A 26,220-nucleotide genomic window follows, 5' to 3' on the forward strand; every position below is an offset into this window, starting at 1 on the left:
ATAACCGTTTTTGCCTTCTCCTAAATTTGCTGTCACTTACAGGCCTTACGATGACGTCCTCAAAGCTGCCATGTTGTCGTGCGCAAGTCGCTTGTAAATGCTATGATTAATGTAGATCTGTCAATCTCCAAAGCACAGTGTGCGAATCGTACAACGACATGACCAACGCTTACGTCACTTGATTACGCCGTATACACAGGGGGCGCACTGTACGAATCGTGCTCTGTAACACTTATTCTGATTCGAAGTCAGTCGACGTTGTGCACCACGGGAAATAAAGATAATATTTGTCGAGTAAGGTTTGGATACGCGGCCTAATATCGGCACTGCTTGGCGTCGAAGAAAGGCGCTGACCGACGCAATGCCAAAGAGACGACGTGGATGCGGGAAAATTATTGAGAGGACGAGGGTCAAACGAACACGAAGGCAGTACAAACGTGAGATCACATAATTTATGTCATTCATGTTGTTACATATATTCCATATGCAGATGATACGACATTCAATTTTATTTGATGTATATATGCCATGGCACTTGGTAACGCGGCATACATCATATAGTATATACATGTACGTATGCATGCATTACACGGTAAAAAAAGGCCCGTCAAACCAAAATTTTATGATACTTAATGACATATCATTCATATGATGAAGATTACTTATATTGTGTCATGAATACATTTGTTAAGAACGCATGACATGTTAGTAATGAGATTTAATGCATAGACGTAATACATTCGCGCTATGTTTTGCATAACATGCTTTGCATGTCAGTAGATTTCGTTCGTTGCATTGTGGGCATGCCTTTCTTTATATTTGGTTAAAAGAAACACCCTGTTGACACGATGTGTTTTACGCTGTCGATTTCATGGCATCTTCGTCGTATCCTTATTTATGTACGCATACAGCCCATGTTAATCATGATATCAAAGCTAAAAAATCAACTACTGCAGCACCATGTCCCATTCTGCCACTCATTCCATGACATGACATATACGTTATTTTATGTCGTGACATGTGAATTCTCATTTACGCCAAGTTAATGAAACAGCCCCGCCGCGGTGGTCTAGTACACGGTTACTGACCCGGCTGCTGACCCGCAGGTCGCGGGATCAAATCCCGGCTGTGGTGGCTGCATTTACAATGGGAGCGGAAATGTTATAGGCCTGTGTGCTCAGATTTGGGCGCAAGTTAAAGAACCCCAGGTGGTCAAAGTTTCCGGAGCCCTCCACTACGGCGTCTCTCATAATCATATGGTGGTTTGGGACGTTAAACCCTACATATTAATCAATCAATCAAGTTAATGAAACAACCCCCAGAACACAAACACGCTCTTTCATACACACACATTTATTTATGATACCTCAAGGGCCACATTCAAGGGGTGTTACATGAGGGGGTAGACAGTTCACAAACAGATTATTTGTTCGATGGCTTTTTTGAAATGGGCGATGCTGGAGTGGTGCACGACGTCAGCAGGAAGATCGTTCCATTCTATTGATGTTCGCACAAAAAATGAAGAGTGATGGGCAGTGGTATGCGCACGGGGTGGATAAACCGCTTTGGAATGGCTGATACGGCATGAAAGACGATGAGCTGGAACGATAACATGGTTTAGGTGCAATGCATGATAAAATTTATGATACAAACACAGTTTTGAAAATTTACGGTGCGTAGCTAAGTTTACCATGTTAGCACGAGATTTTAGCTCGGTGACACTACTGTGATAGGAGTAGTCCGAATAAATGAATCTGGCTGCGCGATTTTGAATGGATTCAAGTGTTTTAATTAGGGTGATTCGATGGGAATTCTAGCTTCGGGCGGACTAGTGTTAGATGGGTTAAAAGTTTAACAGAAGGCGGGGCTATTCGTAGGTTTCTTCGGAGATAGCCAAGAACGCGGTTTGAATCATTAGTGATGTTCATTATGTGGGATGACCAAGTGAGATCTGAAGTTAGAGTGATACCGAGGTATTTACATGAAGTAGATGCTGAATTTCAGAATCAAACAGGAAGTATTTTTTGGACGAAGAAGATTGCCGTTGATGAAAAGAAATGGCACAGGTTTTCTTTATGTTAAGGGACATACACACATACATACGTACATTCATACATACATCATACAGATAGATAGATAGACAAATAGATAGATAGATAGATAGATAGATAGATAGATAGATAGATAGATAGATAGATAGATAGATAGATAGATAGATAGATAGATAGATAGATAGATAGATAGATAGATAGATAGGCCCCACAGCAGTGGTCTAGTGGCTAAGGTACTCGGCTGCTGACCCGCAGGTCGCGAGATCGAATTCCGGCTGCATTTTCAATGGAGGCGAAAATGCTGTAGGCCCGTGTGCTCAGATTTGAGTGCACCCTTAAAGAATTCCAGGGGGTCGAAATTTCCGGTGTCCTCCACTACGGAGTCGCTCATAACCTGCCCAAGCTGTGTAGCTTATTGCTACCGCATAGAAAAAAAAAAAAAGATATCCGTAGTTCCGAAGGAAAGCAGTCGTCTATCTTGACCCCCTCCTCTCCGACCCCTCCTTCGTGACACCCAAGAATAGGCCTTTGTTTCACCAAGAAGTGGCTCGATGTTTTAATGTGCACATAGAGGTCTCCATTTTTTAACGAAGAATACCGTCTGCTGCGCACAAACCTTTAAAGCGTGCTTCTCCGCAATTGCACACCTAATGTGAAAAAGCCAACTTCCACGAGCCCTTTTTTATTTTTTGATGGAGGGTGGATTAGTGGTTGCCAGCCAGCAAATTCGTCAAAAAAATCGCTCTGCGGTGGTTACTTGACCACCATGAAATCATAGTAAACGACACGCCGAAGAAAATTGCCAAGGACGCCCATTCCGTTCTACCACACGTACGTTTTTCATCTTCCCGCGATGGCTTTGGACCGCATGTCGCGCATACCAGATAGCGAATGAAATTTTTTTTGTACCAACTCTGATAGCCAGTATAATCTTGCAAAAGTTTAGTATACATGCTTCACATAAAAAACAGCGCCAATAACGAGGGACAAGAAAAGAAGGAGACAGACAGCGGCACTGTCTCGCCCAAGCAACCACGTTAGTAACATTTATAATGGCTTAGAACGGGTTACACTTCTCGCCTTTGGAAAAAGTGGTGAGCGCTCGGTGGCATAGGTAAAAAAGCACGCTTCCGCCTACACATAAGATAAACGCCGGACCACTTGAACACAGCGGTGATTTACCTGCTCTTGGAGTTCAGTGGATACCCGAATTTCACTCCCTTTAACGTTATCCTGCCTTTAGCACAGTGAACTAAAGACAAAAACGGCGCGAAATGGCAAAGTTCTCACGCACGGAAATTCCCTCACCACTTCGTTAGTCATGCAGAACACGCTCGCCCAACAAACTATGCTCGATGTAGTAAAATACTATAGGTCGCCACTTGTAGTGTTGCTGAAGAGAATTTTATTTATTTATTATTTATTGCGAATACTGCAGGCCAGTTTGTTGCCCAAGCAGGAGGGGCAATACACATAACACTGCTACACATACATACAAAGAATAAAAATAATAACAATAAAAAGGAGTACAATGCAGATTGGTCAAGGTATAGCACACCATACAATGCATATACTTAGTGACAGATGCTTTACTGGAGCGCTTGAGAAAAATGTTTGGCTTGTATCACTGCTTCCGGGAGCGCATTCCATTCGGAACTTCATTTTCAAAACTTCATAACTTTACTATAAAAGCACAGAGGCGTTCTGTCTCTGGAATCTAGCCTCCACCGTTTGAATAAAAGACAGCTTTCGAGGGAGAAAAATCCCGAACCGCAGTGCTTTTCTGTCTGGCACAAACAAGGCCACAGAATTCCTATTGTGCTTCTTGAAGGGCACTTGCGAGCTCTTTCCAAATTAGTGGACAATCACCTTTCTACTGGTCTTTGTCGCCACTCGAATACGCTACCGCTATAATCTCTCTAATCAGTCAGGTATCAAGGCTCACCTAGTTATTGCACCAGGCGAACACTTTCACTCTACTTTTGTTGCCGCGAGTACGCTGTGAGCTGCACAAGGGCGAATGGGAAGCGCGCGTTGCGCCACCCAAAGGTTGTTACGTGCATCATGGTCTCGAGCTCTTTTTCCGGAGCGAAACTCCTCAGGCCTGCGCACCGTCGCTGCTGTCGAAGCTCTCTGCGCCGAGCAAGTGCGCCTAGCAAAACAGGTGTGCGCTCCCTCCGCAGCGGGAGCACAGGCGCGGCGACAGATGGCGCGCGCACTGCTCACTCAGTCGTTCTCGCCACCAAGCGCCGCAAACGCTCTCTCCACATACCATTGAGCCCAGTAGCTGGCAGGTTTTACCTTCTTCCCAAAATTCATAAGAGAGATAATCCCGGTAGACCGATAATTTCTGGAATTGAAACAGTGACTGAGAACCTTTCCCGTTATGTAGATAGCCTCATCAACACCATTCCGTCCAGCTTTTCTTCTTACATTAAAGATACCAATCACTTTCTATCAGATATTGTTGACCTACAGGTTCCTCAAAATTCGTTTCTCGTTACGTTAGATGTCACGTCACTGTATACTAATATCCCTCACTCAGATGGCATCGAGGCAGTTATCTGCGCGTACAACGATTGCCACGCCAACAAACCAGTTTCCGCATCTACGTTAGCTACGTTGCTTAAGCTCATTCTTGAACCTAATAATTTCGAATTTGATGGGACACATTATGTTCAAGTTAGCGGTACATCTATGGGCACAAGAATCGGACCAAACTACGCAAACATATTTATGGGGCTCCTTGAAAACAAATTGTTTGCAAATTGTGAATATAAGCCATTTTACTATAAGCGGTTCATCGACGACATTTTCCTAATCTGGCACCATAGTGAATCGCAACTTCTTTCTTTCATAGCAGATCTTAACAACGCTCATCCGGCGATTTCTTTTTCGCACTCATATTCACCTGTGAACATAAGCTTCCTTGATGTCATGGTCACTCTACGTAACGGGAAGCTGATAACTAATCTTTACAGGAAACCCACGGATAGGCAGCAATATCTTCACTTTAGTAGTAGTCACGTGAAACACAACAAAACTAGTATTCCCTACAGCCAAGCAGTCCGTTTTAAAAGAATATGCTCTGATAGCAGCGAATTTTCCCGCCACTGCGAACAACTTCGGAGCGCGCTCGAAAAACAGAGCTATCCGGCCAGCATAATCACAGACGCCATCAAACGTGCAGAATAGCTTGACCGTTCAGACCTGCTGAGTACTAACAAAAGACCCAAAGATTGTTCGCGGACTAATCTAATTTTGACACATGCGGCCTCAGCTCCAAATGTGAACCATATCTTAAAGAAACATTTTAACATTTTAATACAGAGCGAGCGGCTCAAAGGAATCTTTGCAGAACAACCACGCGTGGTCTACCGACGATCGCGGAACCTTCGTGATTTACTAACCTCATCTAAAACCACGTGTTCACATCATGAAGGCTGTCATCCCTGCAACAAACCACGTTGCAAAGTGTGCGCGCACATGACGACATCTAAAACAGTTTCAAGTACATCGTCCAGTTTTTCTTTAAAGATAAATGGGAACTACACGTGTGATAGTATCAACGTCATCTATCTTCTCGAGTGTTCAACTTGCGGTGCTCAGTACATAGGTCAAACAGAGACAAGTTTCAGAATTCGTTTTAATAATCACCGTGCACATGCCGTAAGCCTCCCTAATCTACCGCTGTCGAAGCACGTCAGTATGCCTGGCCATGGTTTCGACAAAATTAGGGCCACGATTATTCAGTCCGGTTTTAAGACAAATCACGATAGGGAAGTGAGGGAATCCTTCTTGATCCACAAATTTAACACCATTCGTTCAGGTATCAATGAAAACGTAGGAAAGCTCACCTGCCTCGCACTATAACAACACGACTTCTTAGATTAGTAAAATATTTTAGTGTATATTAAATTGTATATTAGTCAACCGTGGTTTCTTTACTTCTGAGCTCTTTTACATGTCCTGCCAACCATACTGTGCCCCACGTGTCGATGCGCAAGGAAATTTGAAACTTTTATATTCATGCACCCGTCACATGTCAGTCATGTCAACACAAGGTCCTGACAGATTACCATTTTTTACTTTGATTGTCCTAGCTGCTATACCGAGAGTTCATCACGTGAGCCTATAAAGGAGGCTGCATTGTATCATACCTACTTACTCTGAGGAAGGCCGTGCCACGGCCGAAACGTTAGTAAATACGATCCTTTTCTTATGTGCTATCTTCAAGTTAATTCAATATAGAAAATACCCGGACCTGTCGTGCCTTCCCTTCAAGTTCTATATATATATATATATATTTATATATATATATATATATATATACGGACACGGACATATATATATATATATATATATACATATATATATATATATATATATATATATATATATATATATATATATATATATATATATATATATATATATATATATATATATATATATATATATATATATATATATATAACCACTTTCCATACCACACACTCTCTTCTCTCATATGGACAAAGACGAACGCAGGAAAGCACGACGTGCTGAGTATCAGCGTCGCCGTCGACGGGAAGCTACTGCGGAGACAAAAGAGAAGGAAGCGGATGCAAAGCGGCGACGGCGACAACAAAGTTCTACACCACAGACTAGGGCTAAGGAAGCAAAGGCTAAGCGGGAAAAACGCCAAGCTGACACGCAGTTGAGACAACTTGAAGCGGATGCAAGGCGGCAATACCGACAAGAAAATTCTACACCAGAGACAATAGCTAATGAAGCTGTGATTATGAAGTCAAAACGTAACCCGGAACTCGGAACCTCATATCAGCTATAAAGAAGAATCACCGCTATATCACAATCGGTCTCAGCACTATCTCTTTGAATAAAAAAATATATAAGTACCACAACCACAATCAGTCTCAGTACTATCTCAACTTTAATCACAATAATCACCTGCGAAAGCTTCGCCCCATAATTATCTTCAAGCAGCTTGAAATGCGGTGATTTTTTTTTCTAACTGGGCGTGTTGGCCACTACTTCTAGTTCATTAGATAGCCTATATACATGACAAGGCTCCCTACAGTTCAGGCGTGCGTGGCGCGATCTCATGGCGGCCGCGGTAACTACACGAGGATCATTTGCCGGCAGGCCTCTCGTGAAATAAACCAATGAATACCTGTCGAGCCCGCTTGCTGCGTAGCAGGCGAAGACACAGCGAATGACGGAGCAAGCGATTTGCGGCAAGCTTGGACACGATATTGTAAATCGCTTGCTTCATGCAGTTAAAAAAAATTCCCGCGGTTCCTCGAGCATTTGCCCAGGACGACTCAAAGGCGAAAATCATCATCTCCTTTTTCTGCTTAGTCAATCGTATCCCGATTACCCCAACCCTCCCTCTTGTCGTAAGCTTCATGCCTCCAGCCTGGTTTTGCACTGCCTCCGGGATTGAAAGCTTTGTGAGACTGACGTCATTTCGCAGTACCTCCGTGATCGACCCACTTTTTACTGAGCGACGACATGAGGTTACGCTTTTTGGGACGCCAAGATGACGTCAAATGGTGACGTTATCGGGTGATTCTTCACAGCGGAGCTGTTCAGGCTTTCCTTTGCACCGGGTAATGCGAACAAAAATTACCATCATAACAAACCACCTCGCGCCCTCTTCTCTTGCGCTCCCACGACACGTGTACCGATTTGTCTAGCGTGGGATACAATAAGTCTGATAGGCGACTAAACGAGCATAGAGAACGGCAAAATAAGAAAACGCTTAAAAAGAAAATGGTCAAGCCGGAGGTTAGGCCGTGGGATGCAACAGAAACTGGGCCTAGCTATGAAGTCACCTCGCATCGCAGCAATAAACTTCGACAAGCTAATTAAGCCAAGCCACGCTAAGATCGAGCGAATTCATTCTAAGAGCAGTGATAAAGCTATTGTAATCAGGCCAATTAATCCATAGCTGTGCTAATTTGTTTATTACACACTAAGAGCTAGGTATTGTACCAAAACAAGTCAAGCCAAGTTAACCTAGACTCACTAAGTCATTTGGTCAACTAATAAGGCCATCATCCTAGTTATCTTGATACTAAGCCATGACTACAGCAAGAATAAGCCGCAGCTTATCACGTTCACACTAATTATGTCATAACTAAGCAGAGCCTAGTTATGCTAAAGCTAAATAGATCAGTATTATGTCACGACCAATTATGCAGGCTTATTTATTAAGCCCAAGTCAAAGATAACTTAGCAAAATCTCAAAAAACCAGAAAATAGGTCAGTCACAAGCCCTGCTGTTGACTCCGTCTTTGCACCAATGGAGCAAGCTTCCCCCCCCCCCCCCTTTTTGTATTACTGATGTTGACGACAATAACAGTCACTTTCTGCATTTGACAAAGCATGTAAAGCTTTCCCTTGAAAATACTTTAATCACCATCTACACAAGAGGCTTTTGACTACAAAACATCAAATTTTCCACAATGCTAAAAATTGTTGCCGAGTTACCTTAAGAGAAAATGGACTTTATAAATACTTGCAAACTGTTAGCATGAGTTTTATTATCACATCCTGACGTCTTTTTCTAGTCACTTTTCACAATTCATTTTATCAATTTCCAGGCATGCCATTCTTCATTCATGCTGCCTTTTCCTCCTCATATTCTTGTTCCTACGATCTGAACACTCAGCAAGTATTCAGCTTTATAGAACTTTGGTGCATCTTATGACATTTAATGAAATAGCTGAGCATGAAGCATATTCACCTTTTTGTAGTTGTGCGAACTCGCACTGTTGAAAGTTCAAGTTTACAAGAAGACCACAACTAAGCCATGCGCGTGCCTAAACTCTTTTATTATTCCGTCTTGGAAAAAAATAGAGCTCTCTGTACAAAACGCTGTGACAAACTACATATCTGTGCCCAAGTGCACAAAACATGAACAATGCAGGTCAACATGAATGAAGATGTCTTATACATATATATTTTTTCACCTCAATGTGACTGACCATAAAACTGACCCTCTTCAACCAGACATACAGCAGACATGACCAAAGAAACAGACACAGATGATGACCAAGCAGTAAAAGAAGAAAAACAAGTGACAAGGCATCAACCGAGCACTTCTGGAGTAAGTAAAAGACACGCTTTCCCAGTGTCACAGTGATGAAGTGAACAATATCGCATACGACTACAACTAAGCGATTAAAAACTTGTTTATGGAAAGGTCAAATATGTTAAAGATCCCACATATCCACTAGCAGGACAATATGATGGAGTGAAACAGCAAAAGAAACCACAAGAAAGATTGCTAGATGGATGATGATGGACTTAGACAAACAGAAACTTTAGTAACAGCACATCCATCAGGCACCATCAAGTTAATCATATGATACCCCTAACATGAAATGACACAAGACAAATGAAATTGAGCCCCACGAAATGATCAGAAAAAAAAAGTTTAGACAAACAGCACGGCAAAAAGAAAAAAGGATGAAAAAAGGTAAAACAAAAAAATAATAAACAACTTGTTTGTAAGCTTCACAAGTTATTCCTGATCACAATGAACTAAACTGATAAAAGGTTATTCTTATTGCACAAAGCCTTAAAAAAAATGCTTCCAGCTGCCTGAGAAATTGAAAACTGTAACTGTGGAACCTAAAGAAAGTAAGGATTTCAAAACAAGTGAAATAAATGGCTTTATCATTCAAACTTATAATTAAACATTTAAAGGCATATATATATACAATACTTTGTATGTTGCTGCTGCAGTTTGCCTGCAACTTTTTCACCTTGTAATGGTCAGTCCTACAGAGCACTACATCTCTATATCTTTTTATGTTCCCTGCGACTTCTCCACTTCCAAGCACAAACGAGTGCACAAACCAGCACACAAACGTTCAGCATCAATTAAAAAATGCTACACATCATCACCCACACTCAAAGCCTTATCAGCCTTTCCCTTATCAGTACTCTTTTCGCACCCTAAGCCAGCAACTCTCATAAGAACAGCGGCATTGATTCAGTGAGTTAAAATCAAAAACAAAGAAGGACAGCATCTACAGTCGAACCCCTTTATAAGAGACACTGATATAAGAGACAAATGGGTTTAAGAGACATCCTTGTGCCTACAGTGAGGTTGATAAAAAAATTCATGCGTGGTACCTTGTATATAAGAGACATCTTATATAAAAGAGAAGAATTGCTGCCTGGAGCATGCCTTTTATAAAGAGGTTCAACTGTATAGGGAATGCCACACCAACAAGGGCGACACAGATGCCATTAAGTAGTGCTTTCGTACACTTTCTTTTTTTTCATACACTACATTCCAGCCCTACACAACAACACTTTAGCAATGATATGAAGAAACCATAAGCCACATCAACATGCTCGGCATTACTATATTGCGACATTTCGATCAAAAATCTGAGTGAACCGGCCTGTCCACATTAGAGGCAAATCAGCAGCTCAGCTAACCATAGAGACACATGAAGCATTAAATTTCATTCGAGGAAGAAGACTGAATATTTTTAGTAAGTATAGCAGACTCTCGATAAACCCAAGCTCTAAATCTCTGAGAATATAAACTTTCAATCTATTTTGAAGATGCTTCTATATTCTCTAAAGCATTTAATTTCTTCAATTTACACTTATTTATTTGTCCATACCGAAAAAAATCTTTCGTCTTGTCCTTTTGAGAATATTAAAGGTCTTTTTGTTTCTAGCTAAACATTTTCGTTTTTATACCGCTACCAGTCACAAATAATGCTGATTTCCTGCCTACACAAGTCCAACTAACCAAAAAAACAAGCCAACTTACTAAACTGCGTGCGCCGAAAATTGCGTGCGAAACACGAATATTGCTCTTGCCGCAGTAAAACAGCGTTATGTGACAAAGCACACCAGGATTAAAAAGAGGCCATGAGCTGTTATAGGACACAGCACATTTTGTTGTTTAACTACATGTGCATGCACATCCTGTACAATGCGTAACAGTATAACCACGGACACCTAAAATGTCGAATGAAATAAGAGAGAGCTGATCTAGACGGGTAAGTATTCATTCTAAAAAAACAAGGTGTGAAAACACAGACACCTGATGGAAATCACGGCACTTGCGGTATCGCAACTTCCTTCTTGTAAACTTGTGTTTGCACGCCTTGTCTTTTCAGAATGAATTGAACTGGAAATCCTTCAGCGGTGTAATTTCAAGGTACCCATGTTTACAGGTGCATATACATAAACGTTTCATCCCAAAAAGTTTCTAATCTGCCCCCCCCGAGTCATTTTTTATGATAACTTCTGATAATTAGAACGAATTCCCGAGGTACATTTGAGTTTGGATTATCGAGAGCCTAGAGTAACAGCAGAAAAAAAATGTAGGGAGACAGGACAGTGAAGCTGCTTAGAAAAGTGCTGAATGTGTTGGACGTGGCTATAATAAAGCATCCCTTCAACTAATGGCATCCGTTATATGAGAGAAATAAGGTAAGCGAGGCAACCTGCACGAAACAGTGCATCAGGCCTCATAAAAGCAAGAAGGTCTGCTGAGTGTTTAGAGAGCTCCAGTGAATAAATGAGGCTAAATGTTTTTTTTTTTTCTTATTTAACTTAGTACATGAGCTGTCCTTAATATTTTCTTTTTGTCCTGAAATGAAAAAATGCTATGCTACTTGACAGTGCAAAAAATGTCAGAGGCACCCTCTCTTCTCTTTACCGGCACAAATAGTACCGCAAATGAGTTTTGTGCAAGGGAATAAAAATGTTTTTGTACCATTTCAGAACACTTTTCCAGAAAATAAAAGCATCAAAACACCCAGTCTTACATTCTAAAAAAAATATAATGAGAAAATGACAACACTACAGGAAATAAATGTGATTGCCCTAAAATGTACAGCTTCCAACTGGCATAACACGACATGGGCACAATACGAAACAGCGGCACCTCTTTTAAAGGGACACTAAAGGTAAATATTAAGTTAATGTTGATTCAGAATAAGAATGAGAAATTTTATTATTTGCATAAAATCAAGTTATTGCAATTGAGCATACAGAAAATTGCTGAAATAGCGGCCCAGAAACTTCGTAGTTTGTGCCAAAGAAGTGCTTATTTTGAAATAAAACCACATTTTGGAGGTCCGCATCACGTTCGCGCACTGCTAATTCCTCGCCTGAAAGTGGTCCATCACACGTCACTATTGCCGTGCACAACATTGCCCCGCCTTACTGCGCGGCCTCCAACACTAGTAGCAGCAGAGAGAAAGTAGCGGAAGCCACAGCAGTAGCAACGGCCATAGAACAATTTTCTGCCATCTCAAAGACCATGGTACTGCTTGCTTGGTTCAACTGGACTCCAGTAGATGGCACTACCTATCCAGCATATCCAGGCAAAAATAGAATTCTCGAACCACTTGCACTACTCTCTGTAGTAACGCCAGGCGATCCTTTTCTTTATAAGTCATACAGAAATGAACAAGCAGCATTTTATTATACCTTTTGATGCATGAAAGGTTTTTTTTATTGCAGCTAGCTTGATTACTTTTGATTAATTGCAGTCGGACGCTCTCCTGTCATCGGGATCATTACCAAAACTTCCCACTCATGGGGCCTGTCGTGTGGTACATCAACCTTAATTTCAATTTCTCAGCAAGTAGGGCACTGCTGTTGATAGCATTGCTGCTTCAGACGTTATCATACATTGAGCTTCTTTCACTTTGACATAAATTGCTATTTGCTTTTGGTGTCCCTTTAAAGGATGACCCACTACCACCAATATAACTCCAGATGCAGAGACCTCTAGTGTGGCTAGCCTGCTGCATCAGCATCATCCATCAAGTGCTTATTAAAGAAAACCATCTGCATTGTTGTATTCGCTTTGAAAACATTTGCAATGGTTAAAACAGCCGTGCTACAAGACCCCACTATATAAGAGTAGGCCATACTTCTGTTATCATCAAAAGGACAAAATAGTCCCCCCCCCCCCTCCAATCCTCTTTAAATAAAAATGCCTACAGCAAATCTAAAAGCAAGAACAGTTCGAACAAAATGAATCTATGATGACTGCTTGCATCGGTAGCACTCCCCGATGACGAGATGACATGGGACAATCCGCAAACTGCGCAACGTGTTAGTAACACCCCAACAACCACACACAAAAAAACAGTTTTTAGAGCCGTTGAGCTGCCATATATGTACAACTTTCACAAACAAATGACAAAACATTTTTCAGAAAAAATTCTCCTACTGGGCAAGAGTTGTTACATTGAAAACATAACGGCACATACACCATGACCAACATGTTTTGACAAAATACTGATGCAAGTGATGGAATTGTTAACATCTGCACACATCCCCAGCAGAAATACAGCGCTTAAGAGGAGAGACTCGTTTGTCGCAGCTCAAAACACCAACCAGACGTCAAGTGGAAAAGAAAACATGAATACAAAAATGGCAAGGTACAGTTTATCAGTGACATCTAATGGCAGAGTATGGCACTTTGGAATATGGAATGCAAGCCAGTTTAGTCACTCAGTCACTGAGGCTATTACGGCCGTGGCAACAAACCCATTGCCTTTTGAGACACCAGGTGAAATTAGTTTCGAATTTGCCCTTAAGTTGCCTACGGTACTAGCACGATGATGTCTATAGAAAAGGGAAGAATGTTTCTCCTGCTAAGCACTCCTTTTAGCAATTTCCACTAATAAGCAATGCTTAAGCACGTTCCATCATTTGTATCACCTCACAGTTCCGTTTTCTAAGAATCAGTAACAGCAATTTTTGAGGAAGTCAATGTACATCGCAAGCGAGAATTCCTGCCACATCGCCTGGCAACTCAATTCAACACACCTACCAGGCACTGGCAAAACGTGGGACGTGTTATTTGAAGGTCGCAGGTTCGGTTCCTGCCCACGGCAAGTTATCTGTTCGTCCACTTTTCTTTCTTTACATTTACATTAAATTACTTCTAAGAACATCCCCTACACTTTCCCTGGCATTACTGTTCAATAGATGCAATTAACATTGTGTCGTAACGAAGAAACAAGCCCTTATATGCAAACTTGTTTCCTTATACCAGGCCCTAGTCACATAAATATTGTGGCTAGAATGCTGTCAAGTCTCTGCATACAACATTGCTCAACACAAAAGCTATAGTACATTGTCTAAAGTACAGGTGAAAATTAAAATATGCAATCTTTCAAGAAACGGCTATACCTAAGCGGTACTGCCCTTATACGTTTTAACAGCGTCTAACCCAATAGGCCTAACAATCAAGCAGTGACCATCTTCATTAAGCCTTGACCTCGCTAAAAGTAAACTCCGATCTCAAATGCGGTCTTGTGCAGCATACGGTCTAATCCATGCTATTGAAAAGAGCTGTTCAGGGGCGTAACCAAGGGGTGGCACACCGAGCTCGCGCCCCCTCCCTCCGTAACTTTTTTTTTTTCCTCATAGTCCAGAGAGTGAAAAATGGCCATTTTAAAAAGGTGCCCCCCCCCACCCTTCCCAGAAAAAAATTCTGGCTACGCACCTGAGATCGTCACCTTCTTCAATCAAGATTGCAATGACCTGCACTGACATCAAAAATGAGAAAAAAAAGAGGTTTTCCCTTACAACTGATCAAACTTGTAGGAGGCCTCAATCAAGTGCTAGTAGGAAGCTGAACAAAGAAAAATTAAATTACGGGACTGTATGTGCGTGTGTGTATAAAAACCTTAATATGATTGTGAACTCGATCGTAGTTTAGGGGACTTTAAATTCATTCCAGCCTCTGGGTATCAACATTTTCTTGGTTTCCTTGTCGTTGATGTTTCAGAATACTCAGAGTAAGGTGCAAAAATTTTCTTGCAAAGGATGAGAAGTACACCAAGTCAACACCATAACACAAAAACTTTTAGAGTCTGAGTTACTAAGCAATTACTGAATTCGAGTTGTCAAAAAAAAAAAAGTGAAGAGTTGAAAAGAAAAAAAGAAAGCGCAAGCCAGTGTCACTCAATGAGCCCTTTGTGCCGCTTGCAGCACTGCCCCCATAAACAAGAAAAATAAACCAGGCTTAGAGGCTCACGGTTTCAAGGTTTCTCGACATATCATTATATGTTTACAAGCCACAGTTGTGTACAGCAATGCGTTGTAGCAGCTAATCTTTGAATTGTGTTTCTAACAACTCTTGCTGTAAGCTGACGCTGCCACATTTATTTATCAAAACTAGTTCATATGCCTACGGCACGATGCCTGGAGCCGCTTGTTTGCTGCCCGTTCGGGAGATGGGGCAAAGCAAATGAACCCATTAGTGCCAGGTATTCAGTTGAAGCTGCAACAAATATGTGGTAGATGGTAACGGAGAGGATGAAGTCAGCGAGGCAAAGACTTATTGAACCCGATGCAATTAATGATAGAAAAGACAGATACACAAGCCAGTCTTCATCACGTCCTCGCGTTGGTACCGTAGGACTTCAGAAGCAGGCTGTAGACTTCGTCGTCTGGGTCTATTGAGAGATAGAGATAACTTAATCAGTAAAGCAGAGATACAATGTTTCTGTAAAAATAACTTGACTAACTCCAATAAATATTTCTCAACAAAAATACGCAGCTTAGAGTAGCTGACAAGTAACGCTAACAGAAACACTCTGTGCTTTGAATAAAGGACTTTATCTACTTTAAAAAACTAAGACATAGGTAAAATGTTCTTCTGTTAAACTTGATGCCGAAGTGAATACCAGCCTCATATACTGGTTATTGGCAGAAAAGCTAGTAGAGATGAAAGCTATAGGCAACTAAAATCAATCACATCTATTGTCATCACCATCATCAGCATCGCTTTGTTTACTCATACCACGGAGCACCTCATTTTGCATTTTTATTGTTCTCTTGTGAACCCACTTGGAATCTGGCCCACTTTTCTCCAACTCTTCTGTGCAAATAAGCGAATGCTCAGGCCAGTTCACCATAGCATTAAATTACAGAGAGATTAAGTAAGCAGAGGCATTCAAGAATACGGCAGCACACTGTAAGTTCTGAATGTCTAAGGAAAGCATTCACTACAGGCAGACACAAAGAAGTCCCTGCCCAAGCACTTCGTACAGATAATTGACCAGCGAAGCTAAAATGTGGCCCATGTGTTTATCAATGGGTTAATCCCAATATTTCTTTATTGTCTTCCTAATCTCTGGTTGTGTTTGTCCACAAATGCTAAATTGGCGTTAGCCATCAGTGAGTTCAGCGACTTGTCACCAGGTGCCACCACCAAACAGGGTATCCGACGTGGCGGAGTTCGCCATGAGCTGTCGTCAGCATGGACCCGGCATCACGCTCAAAATAAAACAGATTTATCCTCAATTTCTTTTGCACTCAAACCTCGGTTTTCAGGGCCTTAGATTGGGAAGAGTTAAGAGATAAGAGTTGAAGGGAAACTAAAGGTAACTACAGTAGACTCACAGTAAACGGAACTCCAAGGAGCCAAAAAAATTTGTTCCATTAGACAAAAGTTCTGTTTACTGAGAGAGATGTAAAAAAGTGCCGATCCAATGTGTGCACACTCTCTTAACAAGTAAACGACACACAAAACAAAAGCCACGTGGACATCTTTCTTTATGTACACTCTACTTCCTCCTGATGACACTCCATAGTTTCGCATTCGTTCTCCATCGTCCTGCGGCTGCAAAGAAGCACCTCATGTTCCCTACGTGTGCGAGAAGACACCGGAAAGATGCCGAGCAGACGACGCGCCGTGAATGAATACATGTGTAGAGGGTAATGGGCCTTCCTATGGGCTAAGAGACTTTGTAGACTTGACAGTGCTGTAGGGAACTAATGAAATGGAGTATAGGTTGCACCCCATAATGTTCCAAAAGCTCAATTTCGCCTGATAACATGAATACCGGTGTTCAACTGTACTCGAAAGCAAAATATGACGTTAAACAGCGTTCTTATAGGCAGCGATTTTAAAAATAAACATTTCATCATCATCATCATAATCATCATCAACCTGACTACGTCCACTGCAGGACAAAGGCCTCTCCCCTGTTCCGCCAGTCACCGCAGTCCTGTGCTTGCTGCTGCCAATTTATACCCGCAAACTTCTTAATCTCATCTGTTCACCTAACCTTCCGTCTCTCTCTAACCCGCTTGCCTTCTCTGGGAATCCAGTCAGTTACTCTTAATGACCAGCGGTTATCCTGTCTACGTGCTACATGCCTGGCCCATGTCCATTTCCTCTTCTTTATTTCAACTATGATATCCTTAACCCCCGTTTGTCCCCTAATCCACTCTGCTCTCTTCTTGTCTCTTAGGGTTACACCTTCCATTTTTCTTTCCATTGATCGCGGTGGCGTCCTCAATTTAAGCTGAACCCTCTTTGTAAGTCTCCAGGTTTCTGCTACATAGCTAAGTACCGGCAAGATGCAGCTGTTATATACCTTCCTCTTGAGGGAAAGTGGCAATCTACCTGTCATGATTTGAGAGCGCTTGCCAGATGTGCTCCACCGCATTCTTATTCTTCTAGTTACTTCAATCTCGTTGTTCGGCTCTGCGGTTAATACCTGCCCTAAGTGGACATAGTCTTTTACAACTTGAAGTGCACAATTACCTATCTTGAAGTGCTGCTCTCTTTTGAGGTTGTTGTACAATACTTTCATTTTCTGCAGATTAATTTTACGACCTACTTTTCTGTTCTTCTTGCCTAACTCCGTAATTATGAGTTGCAATTCATTCCCTGAGTTACTCAGCAATGCAATGTTATTGGCGAAGTGCAGGTTACTAAGTCATTCTCCATTAACTCTTATGCCTAACTGTCCCCATTCTAGGCTTTTGAAAACCTCCAGTAAGCATGCGGTAAATAGCATTGGGGAGATTGTATCCCCCAGCCTTAGACCCTTCTTGATTGGTATTCTGTTGCTTTCTTTATGAAGCACTATGGTAGCTGTTGATCTCCAGTAGATTTCTTCCGGTATGCTTACATATGCTTCGTCGACGCCCTGATTCTGCAGTGTCTGCATGACGGCTGATATTTCTACTGAATCAAAGGCCTTCTCGTAATTTATGAAGGCTATGTATAGTGGTTGGTTATATTCTGAGCATTTCTCTATTACCTGATTGATAGTATGAATGTGGTCAATTGTTGAGTAGCCTGTTCGAAATCCTGCTTGTTCCTTTGATTGATTGAATTCTAATGTTTTCTTTACTCTGTTAGCAATTACCTTTGTAAATAGCTTGTATACTACAGAGAGCAAGCTGATCGGCCAGTAATTCTTCAAGTCCTCGTAATCTCTTTTCTTATGTATTAGGATCATGTTAGAATTCTTCCAAGACTCTGGTACTCTTCCCGTCAGGAGGCCCCTCGTAAACAGGGTGGCTAGTTTTTCTAACACAATCTGCCCTCCATTTTTCAGCAGATCTGATGTTACCTGGTCCTCACCAGCAGCTTTACCTCTTTGCATGCTCTCCAAGGCTTTTCTGACTTCTCCTATCATTACTGGTGGTGTGTCATCTGGGTTACTGCTGGTTCTTATAGTATTAAGGTCTGGGTTGTCCCGGCTACAGTGCAGGTCTCTGTAAAACTCCTCCACTATTTTAACCCGTATTTACTCGAATGTAACAGGACCACGATTGTAACGCGAGAGTGACTTTTCAGTGCCGAAAAAAAAAAAGAACACGAATGTAACGCGAGTAAAGCGGGGGAAAAAAGCACCTTTATTTGCTGCACATGGTAGTGGCAAAGACATCCCAGTTTCTAAATATAAAGGGAGTTTTGTTCATTCGTCACTTTCATAGCCAGTGGTCGAGCCCTCTTTGTCACTTTTTTATCCCAGATGAGGTCATCCTCCGTGCCATCCATCTAGTTCGATATACAGCACTTTTTAACCGCGCGAACTATCATGTTGTGCGGCAGCCCGTACCAAGCGGCGGACACCCACTCGGCAATCTTCGCGGCGCTAGGTCGCTTTATCCTACCGTATGTGTTAAAGCCCAATCTTCTCGCATCCATTCTCCGTACAGCTGCCGCATTCTATCCTTAAATGGTTTGTTCAGGCAGACGTCTAATGGCTGCAGCACGGACGTCATACCTCCGGGAATAACAGCGAGCTACGTCTGAGTTTCCCGCATCAGCTTCTTCACTTCGGGCGCCAGGTGACCGCAAAATGAGTCGAGAACTAAGATGGAGGCGGGGTGGAGGAGCGCACCTGGCCGTAGGCACCACACACTCTTGACCCAGTCAAGCATAAGCGGAGTGTCCATCCAACCTTTTTCTTGACAGCGAACAATCACATCCCTGAGGAACAGCTCCTTCGGGATGGTTTTGCGCCGGAAAATGATGTATGGCGGCAACTTGCGCCCATCCGCCAAGCAGGCTAGCATCACGATTAGCCGCGTCTTCTCGTTGCCTGTTGTCCTTATGCGAACTTAGGGGGCAGCTGTTTCGCTGACAGTCCTTGACATAGGCATGTCCAAGAAAACGGGAGTCTGGTCCGCGTTGCCAATGTGCCCCAACGGCATTTGCGACGAGCGGCGCAGGTCGAGCACATAGCGCTGAAACTCCACTAGCTTCGCTTCGCAATCTGCTGGTAGCTTCTGCCTTATCGACGTTGTTCGCCGGAGGGAAAATCCATTTCTTCGCATGAACTTTTGTGCCCATCCACGTGAAGGCTTAACGTTCTCCCGCGGGATCCCCATCTCTCAAGCTTCGTCTCGGGCTTTCCACTGAATCAGCTCAACGCTGACCCCCAATAGGCGATTTCGCTGCTCAATCACGAACTCCGCCACTTTTTTTTCGAGTTCTGTGTGACGGCCACAACGAGGTCCACGGCAGCCTTCTCGGCCGAGCTCACTCTTGAAGAGCGCTTCAAGCTGGAGCCTCCACCCACGGATAGTAGATTCCGCCACATCTAGCCGTCGAGCCGCGGCTGAGTTCCCGATTTCCTCAGCCATCAGTATTGCACTTCTCTTAAAGCGGGCATCGTACTGAACTCGTCGCACTGCCATTTGCTCGAGCCGAAGTCGCGGAAGCACAAAGGAAATGAACCGCCCGCAAAACACGTCGCAAACAATAGGATTGGATTCGATGTTGCCAGCATGCATATGTTGCCAGCACAAGGTTGAAAGATCGGTAGGTTTGTCGTAGCCATTTTAAGGAACCAGTGGGGTGGCACCGCCAAGGCACGATTCGAGGTGCTTCGATTATAATGCGAACCCCCAAATCACTTCAGAGATATTGTGAAAAAAAACTCACGTTACATTCGAGTAAATACGGTATCCTATCCATATTGGTAGTTATTTTGCCTTCTTTGTCCCTTAGTGCATACATCTGATTTCTGCCTATCCCAAGTTTCCTCTTCACTGCTTTGATGCTTCCTTTGTTTTTCAGAGCGTGTTCAATTCTCTCCATGTTATACCTTCTTACATCGCATACCTTAAGCTTATTAATCAACTTCGAAAGCTCTGCCAGTTCTATTTTGTCTGCTGTACTTGAGACTTTCATGCTATAAATAAACATTTATAGGCACTTAAAAAAATTTAGTTACACACTTCGAAAATACGCATTTATAGGCAGCATAAAACACTGTAGAAGCTCGTTTTAACCTCTAATTCATGCTCATATATCAAAGCGACCCGATAGAAACACAAAAAACAAGATAGACATTTGCCTATAATCCGGTTTCTAGTCATGAATAAGAGGGCATGAGGCACGTGCCAAGCGCTAGAATGCGGCATCAGCACGCGAGACCCCGATGGTGAACAGACGCGCCACGCTTACGTACGAGATTGATTGGAGAAAGGCTCGTGGAATGCGACGTGAGCTGTGATGAAAAATCACGGAAGATAAGCTGCTACTGTGCTTAGGAGCTTCGAACTGCGAAGGTCAGGAAGGTCAGCGTCGCTACAGTGACAAAAGCAGTAGCTGCTCGTTTCTGAAAAATGTCGGCGTAAGAGGCTTGGGAAATGTTCGTGGACCTCAAAGGTTCCGAGTGAGGCTGCCCAGACTTGCCGCATCCTTGCACAGCAGTTCCTGGGGGGACTACAGCTCTTCCATTCGAGCCAGAACAACTGCGAACCAAACCAGTAATCAACAGAGAGAGAGTCATTAATGAGGCCATTGACGAGTTGGGTTTGACCAAGCAGGCCAAAGATGACAGATAAGACCGAAACACCGGCAATCAAGACAAACTGCACGATGTGCAGTAACTACCGACGATGACCGTAGCAACTTGAGGAGGACGTCGACGACAGACTTGGTGAACCATCGACATGGCAAGGACACAGAGTCAACGTGACAATGGGATGAACTGTAAGAACGTTCCGTTACTGAAACGCCATTTTGGCTAGACTGAGATTAGAGCTAAGGATTGAACTTGACTAGAAGTTATTTCCGGTTTCGCTGTATAGCTTATTATTATGTGTGTTACTTTTTTGCGTTTCAAGAATTTGTTCAGATTTTTGCCATTTTGTGTAATATCCAAATGGGTTTGCCGTGTTACCACCGACTCTCGTCTCTCTCTTAACTCCATATGCTGCAAGCGCTCCCGAGATGAAATTCATGACACTATGCATGCTGTCAACATCACCTTCTCTTACGAAACCACCTTGTGGTGCAGGGCAATGGCCCGAATTAAACAAATAAGGTCCTTTTGGAGCAGTACAGCACAGCCGTTTCCACTTGGCTCAACTGGCGCAGGTTGGCCCAACTGACACAGGTATCCCACCACTGAAAGAATACCATAAAGGGTAGCGCAGGAGAGAGTTAAAAAAGGGATTGTCGTGGTTTCAATAATAAGATGTGTCTAACTTCGCTATTACGTCACCGTTAAGAAAAATTCTCACAGCTCTGTGTTCGTCGTACACTCGAGCAGAATTTTCCCACAATTAAATTTCAACTTCTGGGTGGTTATGGGCCCTTTAAGAAACCTTATGTGGCGAAAAAAGCCTGAAAAAATGGGGAGCCGAGGTCGTAATTCAGCTTTCTGGCAGAGCCTTAGAGCGTGCTATCTAAATGCAGTTTGCTCACATATGCCAACAAAGCTTTGTGCCAAACAGTTGCTTTTCAAGAGTTCAAATATGTACACAATTAATCTAAAATGTACATATAAATAGCCTTCCCATGCTTGTAAATTGTTGCTTATATCAGGTATTCATAACGTTTTCCTAACAAATAATACAGAATTCGAATTCCCTCAGAGTCGAATTTAAACTATTGAAAACTTTGAAGTATTTGAATTGAACGAATGGATGTATGCTAGTCCATATTGTCACGTCGCCATAAACCCCATAAAGGTAGTTTATCTGCAGTGAAGAAGTGCTCAGTCGTGAAAACACATATTTAAATGTATTTTAGTCTGCAAGTAAGCCCCTGTAAAGGTGATTTCACTGCAACGAGATAGTTTTAGGCCGTGAAAACACGTTATGAAAATAAATCCGCACTATTGCGAAGCCCTACTTCAAGATTAAATGAAGATACTATTACTCTCACATTGGTTCATTTATCAGAATTAAAAAGCTTGCTACGCAGACTTCCTATATGCTTTAAGTATAGCAAATTTTAACATGTGTGATGACGTTTATTCGAGCAGAGAAGTCGCAACGAGCAAATTTTAACATCTGTGATGACGTTTATTCGAGCAGAGAAGTCGCAACGAGGTCGCGACGGAAAGTGGGCGTACGGCAAGTCTGGCAAAGGCGGCACAAACTCTCGCACAAGCAGAGCATGGGGCTTTTCGTTGTCTTGCGAAGGCGCATACGCGTTGGTGCGTATGCTCCACTATAATACCCCCGGGGTGAAAAGTAGCCATCCTGGCGACTCAGGGAGTAGGCACAATGAGGGGTCGTAGTAGGGCTTGAGACGGTCGACGTGTACGGTCTCACGTCCTCAACGACGCAAATCTGGTGATTGTGTTAATGGCTCGATGATGAATTCACTGGGGAGGTCGCGTCAATGACACGGTACGGACCATGGTACCGGGCCAAAAGTTTAGAAGACAGGCCAGGAACGTGCGGGGGCACCCAAAGCCACACAAGAGAGCCAGCACGAAACGTAGGAGCTATGTGGTGAGCGTTGTTGTGTCGAGTCTTTTGTAGACCTTGAGCCTCACTTGTCAGAGACCGAGCCAACTGACAGCAGTCTTCAGCATATCTGGTGACTTCCGAAAGCGGGGAGCACTCAGATGCATCAGGGAGGTACGGGAGTATAGTGTCGAGTGGGTGGGACGGTTCGTGGCCGTACAATAGAAAGAACGGGGAAAAGCCGGTAGTCGCGTCGCGGTGTTGTAAGCGAAGGTAACAAAGGGCAATGCAGCGTCCCAGTTAGTGTGGTCGGAGGAGGTGTACATCCTCAGCATGTCGCCAAGTGTGCGGTTGAACCGCTCAGTAAGACCATTTGCCTGTGGATGGTATGCGGTAGATTTCCGGTGGATAATGTTGCATTCAGCGAGGATAGCTTGGATGACCTCCGACAGGAACACTCGACCCCTATCACTGAGTAATTCCCGCGGAGCACCATGGCATAGAATGAAGCTGCGGAGAATGAAGAGTGCAACTTCGTGGGCGGAGCTGCAGTCTCAGCATAGCGTGTCAGATGATCGACTCCGACAATAATCCACCGGTTTCCAGAGCTACTATATGGGAGGGGGCCATAGAGGTCTATACTCACGCGGTCGAATGGGCGAGCCAGGCACGGGAACGGCTGTAACACGCCAGTAAGGTGCCGCGGAGGTATCTTGTTCTGTTGGCAAGTGGTGCAAAACTGAACGTATTTCTGCACAAAGCGATGCATTCCTTGCCAGTAATATCATTGGTGCAGCCTTTCGTAGGTTGTCGGGACACCTGCGTGAGCACTTTGGGGATCTGCATGGAAATTCATGCAGATGTCAGAGCGCATATGAGTTGGGACAGCAAGGAGCCACTTCCGACCACCAGGCATGTAGTTGCGGCGGTACAGAATGTTGTCTCGTAAGGAAAAGTGGGCTGCTTGCCGGCGTAGTGCTCTCGTGGAAGGGACAGCAGATGGATCGGTAAGGTAGTCGAACAAGGCAAGGTATGGGTCTTTACGCTGCTCCGAAAGCATGTCAGTGGTGCTGAGTGGTGACAAGGTGGTAAAAGGGGGTGACAGAGAAGCCACATCTGGTGTTAATGGCAATCGAGAAAGTGCATCGGCGTCCGCATGCTTGCGACCGGAACGATATACAACACGGACGTCGTATTCCTGCAATCGAAGTGCCCAACGCCCCAGATGTCCGGACGGGTCTTTCAAGGTGGACAGCCAACATAGAGCGTGGTGGTCTGTGACCACGTCGAAAGGACGGCCGTAAAGGTACGGGCGAAACTTCGTAAGCGCCCAGATTATGGCCAAACACTCCTTCTCTGTCACGGAGTAATTCAATTCAGCCTTCTTAAGAGCGCGACTTGCATAAGCGACTACGTATTCGGTTTGGGTGCCTTTCCGTTGTGCCAAAACTGCACCAAGACCAACGCCACTTGCATCAGTGTGAATTTCCGTGGCAGCAGTGGGGTCGTAGTGGCGAAGAATAGGTGGCGAGGTCAGCAGCTGGTGAAATGCGTCGTCACATGCAGGTGACCATGCAGATATACCTTTGCTGTTGGAAAGCAGACTAGTCAGAGGTGCGATGATGGACGCGAAGTTGCGCACGAAGCGACAAAAGTAAGAGCAAAGACCAACGAAACTTCTTAGGGCGTTCAGTGATGTGGGCATTGGGAAGTCAGACACAGCTCGAAGCTCATCGGGATCCGGAAGAACACCGTCTCTTGTGATGACGTGTCCCAAGATGGTTAGTTTTCGGGCTGCGAAGTGGCACTTCTTGGTGTTATGTTGTAGGCCTGCAGAAGCTAGACATGTCAGAATCTCGTGGAGACGACGAAGATGTGTTGGGAAATCAGCTGAAACGACTACGATGTCATCTAGGTAACACAAGCAAGTTTTTCACTTGTGGGCCCGCAATATGGTATCTATCATGCGCTCAAACGTCGCAGGCACGTTGCAGAGCCTAAATGGCATGACTTTGAACTCATATAGGCCATCCAGCGTTACAAAGGCTGTTTTAGGGCGATCACATTGAGCCATTGGCACCTGCCAATACCCAGAACGCAGATCCAAGGATGTGAAGTACTCGGCGCCTTGTAAACAGTCAAGAGCATCGTCTATTCGTGGTAGCGGATAGACATCTTTCTTTGTAATTTTGTTTAAGCGGCGATAGTCCACGCAAAATCGAACGGTGCCATCTTTTTTCTTTACCAGAACCACGGGTGACGACCATGCGCTTTCAGAAGGCTGTATGACTCCACGTTTAAGCATGTCATCTACTTGCTCCGTAATGACGTAGCGCTCTTCGGCAGAAACGTGGTAAGGACGCTGTCGCAGAGGCGAATGTGAGCCAGTGTCAATAGTATGAGTGACAGTCATGGTGCGGCCCAAAGCAGGTTTCTGAAAGTCGAAAGAAGAGCGAAACTTGTTAAGGAGAGCAACAAGTTGACTGCGATGCGAGGGGGGAAGGTCTGCGTCAATAGCATTGTCGAAGGCTGGCGAACTTGGTGGCTCAGACGCCTGAGTGATTGCGGCAATGTGACATGGGGATTCGTCGGGAAGAATAATATCATCGGTAAGGTTGGCAGGTTGTACATATCCTAAGGTTTCACCACGGAGTAAGCCAATGGGGTAGTTGCAGTGGTTGGTAACCAGCATTACGGTTAATCCAGACGCAATTGTAAGAACGGCAAATGGGAGCACGATGCCCTTGCGTTCAGTAAAAACAGGGGATGGCGTAAACACCACCGTGGCGTCAGATTGCGCCACACATGAAAAGCTAATAGGAACTGAAGCTTCCGGAGGCAAGGTGATGTCGTCGTCAGCGATGAGTTTGCAGAGCAGTGGTGAATGGTCGGGCGATGGAAATTCACAACTTGGCATAAAGACACTTCCGCACGGCAACAATCGATGATAGCTTCATGACCTAATAAGAAATCCCAACCCAGGATGAGGTCATGAGAGCAAGATGGTAGTACAAAAAATTGGACGACGTACAAAACGTCTTGGATGACGACGCACGCCGTACACACAGCCGAGGGATGAATGCGTTGCGCGCTAGCCGTGGACAGCACAATGCCACAGAGAGATGTGGTCACTTTCTTTAGTTTGCGACAAAATTTTGCGTTCATCACAGAAACGGCGGCCCCAGTATCAATCAACGCT

At 43.7% G+C, this 26,220-nt stretch overlaps 1 protein-coding gene across 2 annotated transcripts in view; it reads right to left on the reverse strand.

Annotated features, from left to right (window-relative positions):
- Positions 1–14,962: 14,962 nt before the first annotated feature.
- LOC142786766 (transcription factor CP2-like protein 1) overlaps positions 14,963–26,220 on the reverse strand; it is a 68,497-nt gene continuing 57,239 nt past the window's right edge. For both annotated transcript variants that reach the window (XM_075884407.1, XM_075884406.1), the window contains exon 20: positions 14,963–15,517. In XM_075884407.1, the coding sequence (XP_075740522.1) occupies positions 15,456–15,517 (62 nt within the window). In that variant the 3' untranslated portion in view covers positions 14,963–15,455. The remainder of the gene's footprint in view (positions 15,518–26,220) is intronic.

This window comes from Rhipicephalus microplus, unplaced genomic scaffold, assembly GCF_043290135.1.
Source record: "Rhipicephalus microplus isolate Deutch F79 unplaced genomic scaffold, USDA_Rmic scaffold_32, whole genome shotgun sequence".
In the NCBI taxonomy this organism is placed as follows: Eukaryota; Metazoa; Arthropoda; class Arachnida; order Ixodida; family Ixodidae; genus Rhipicephalus; species Rhipicephalus microplus.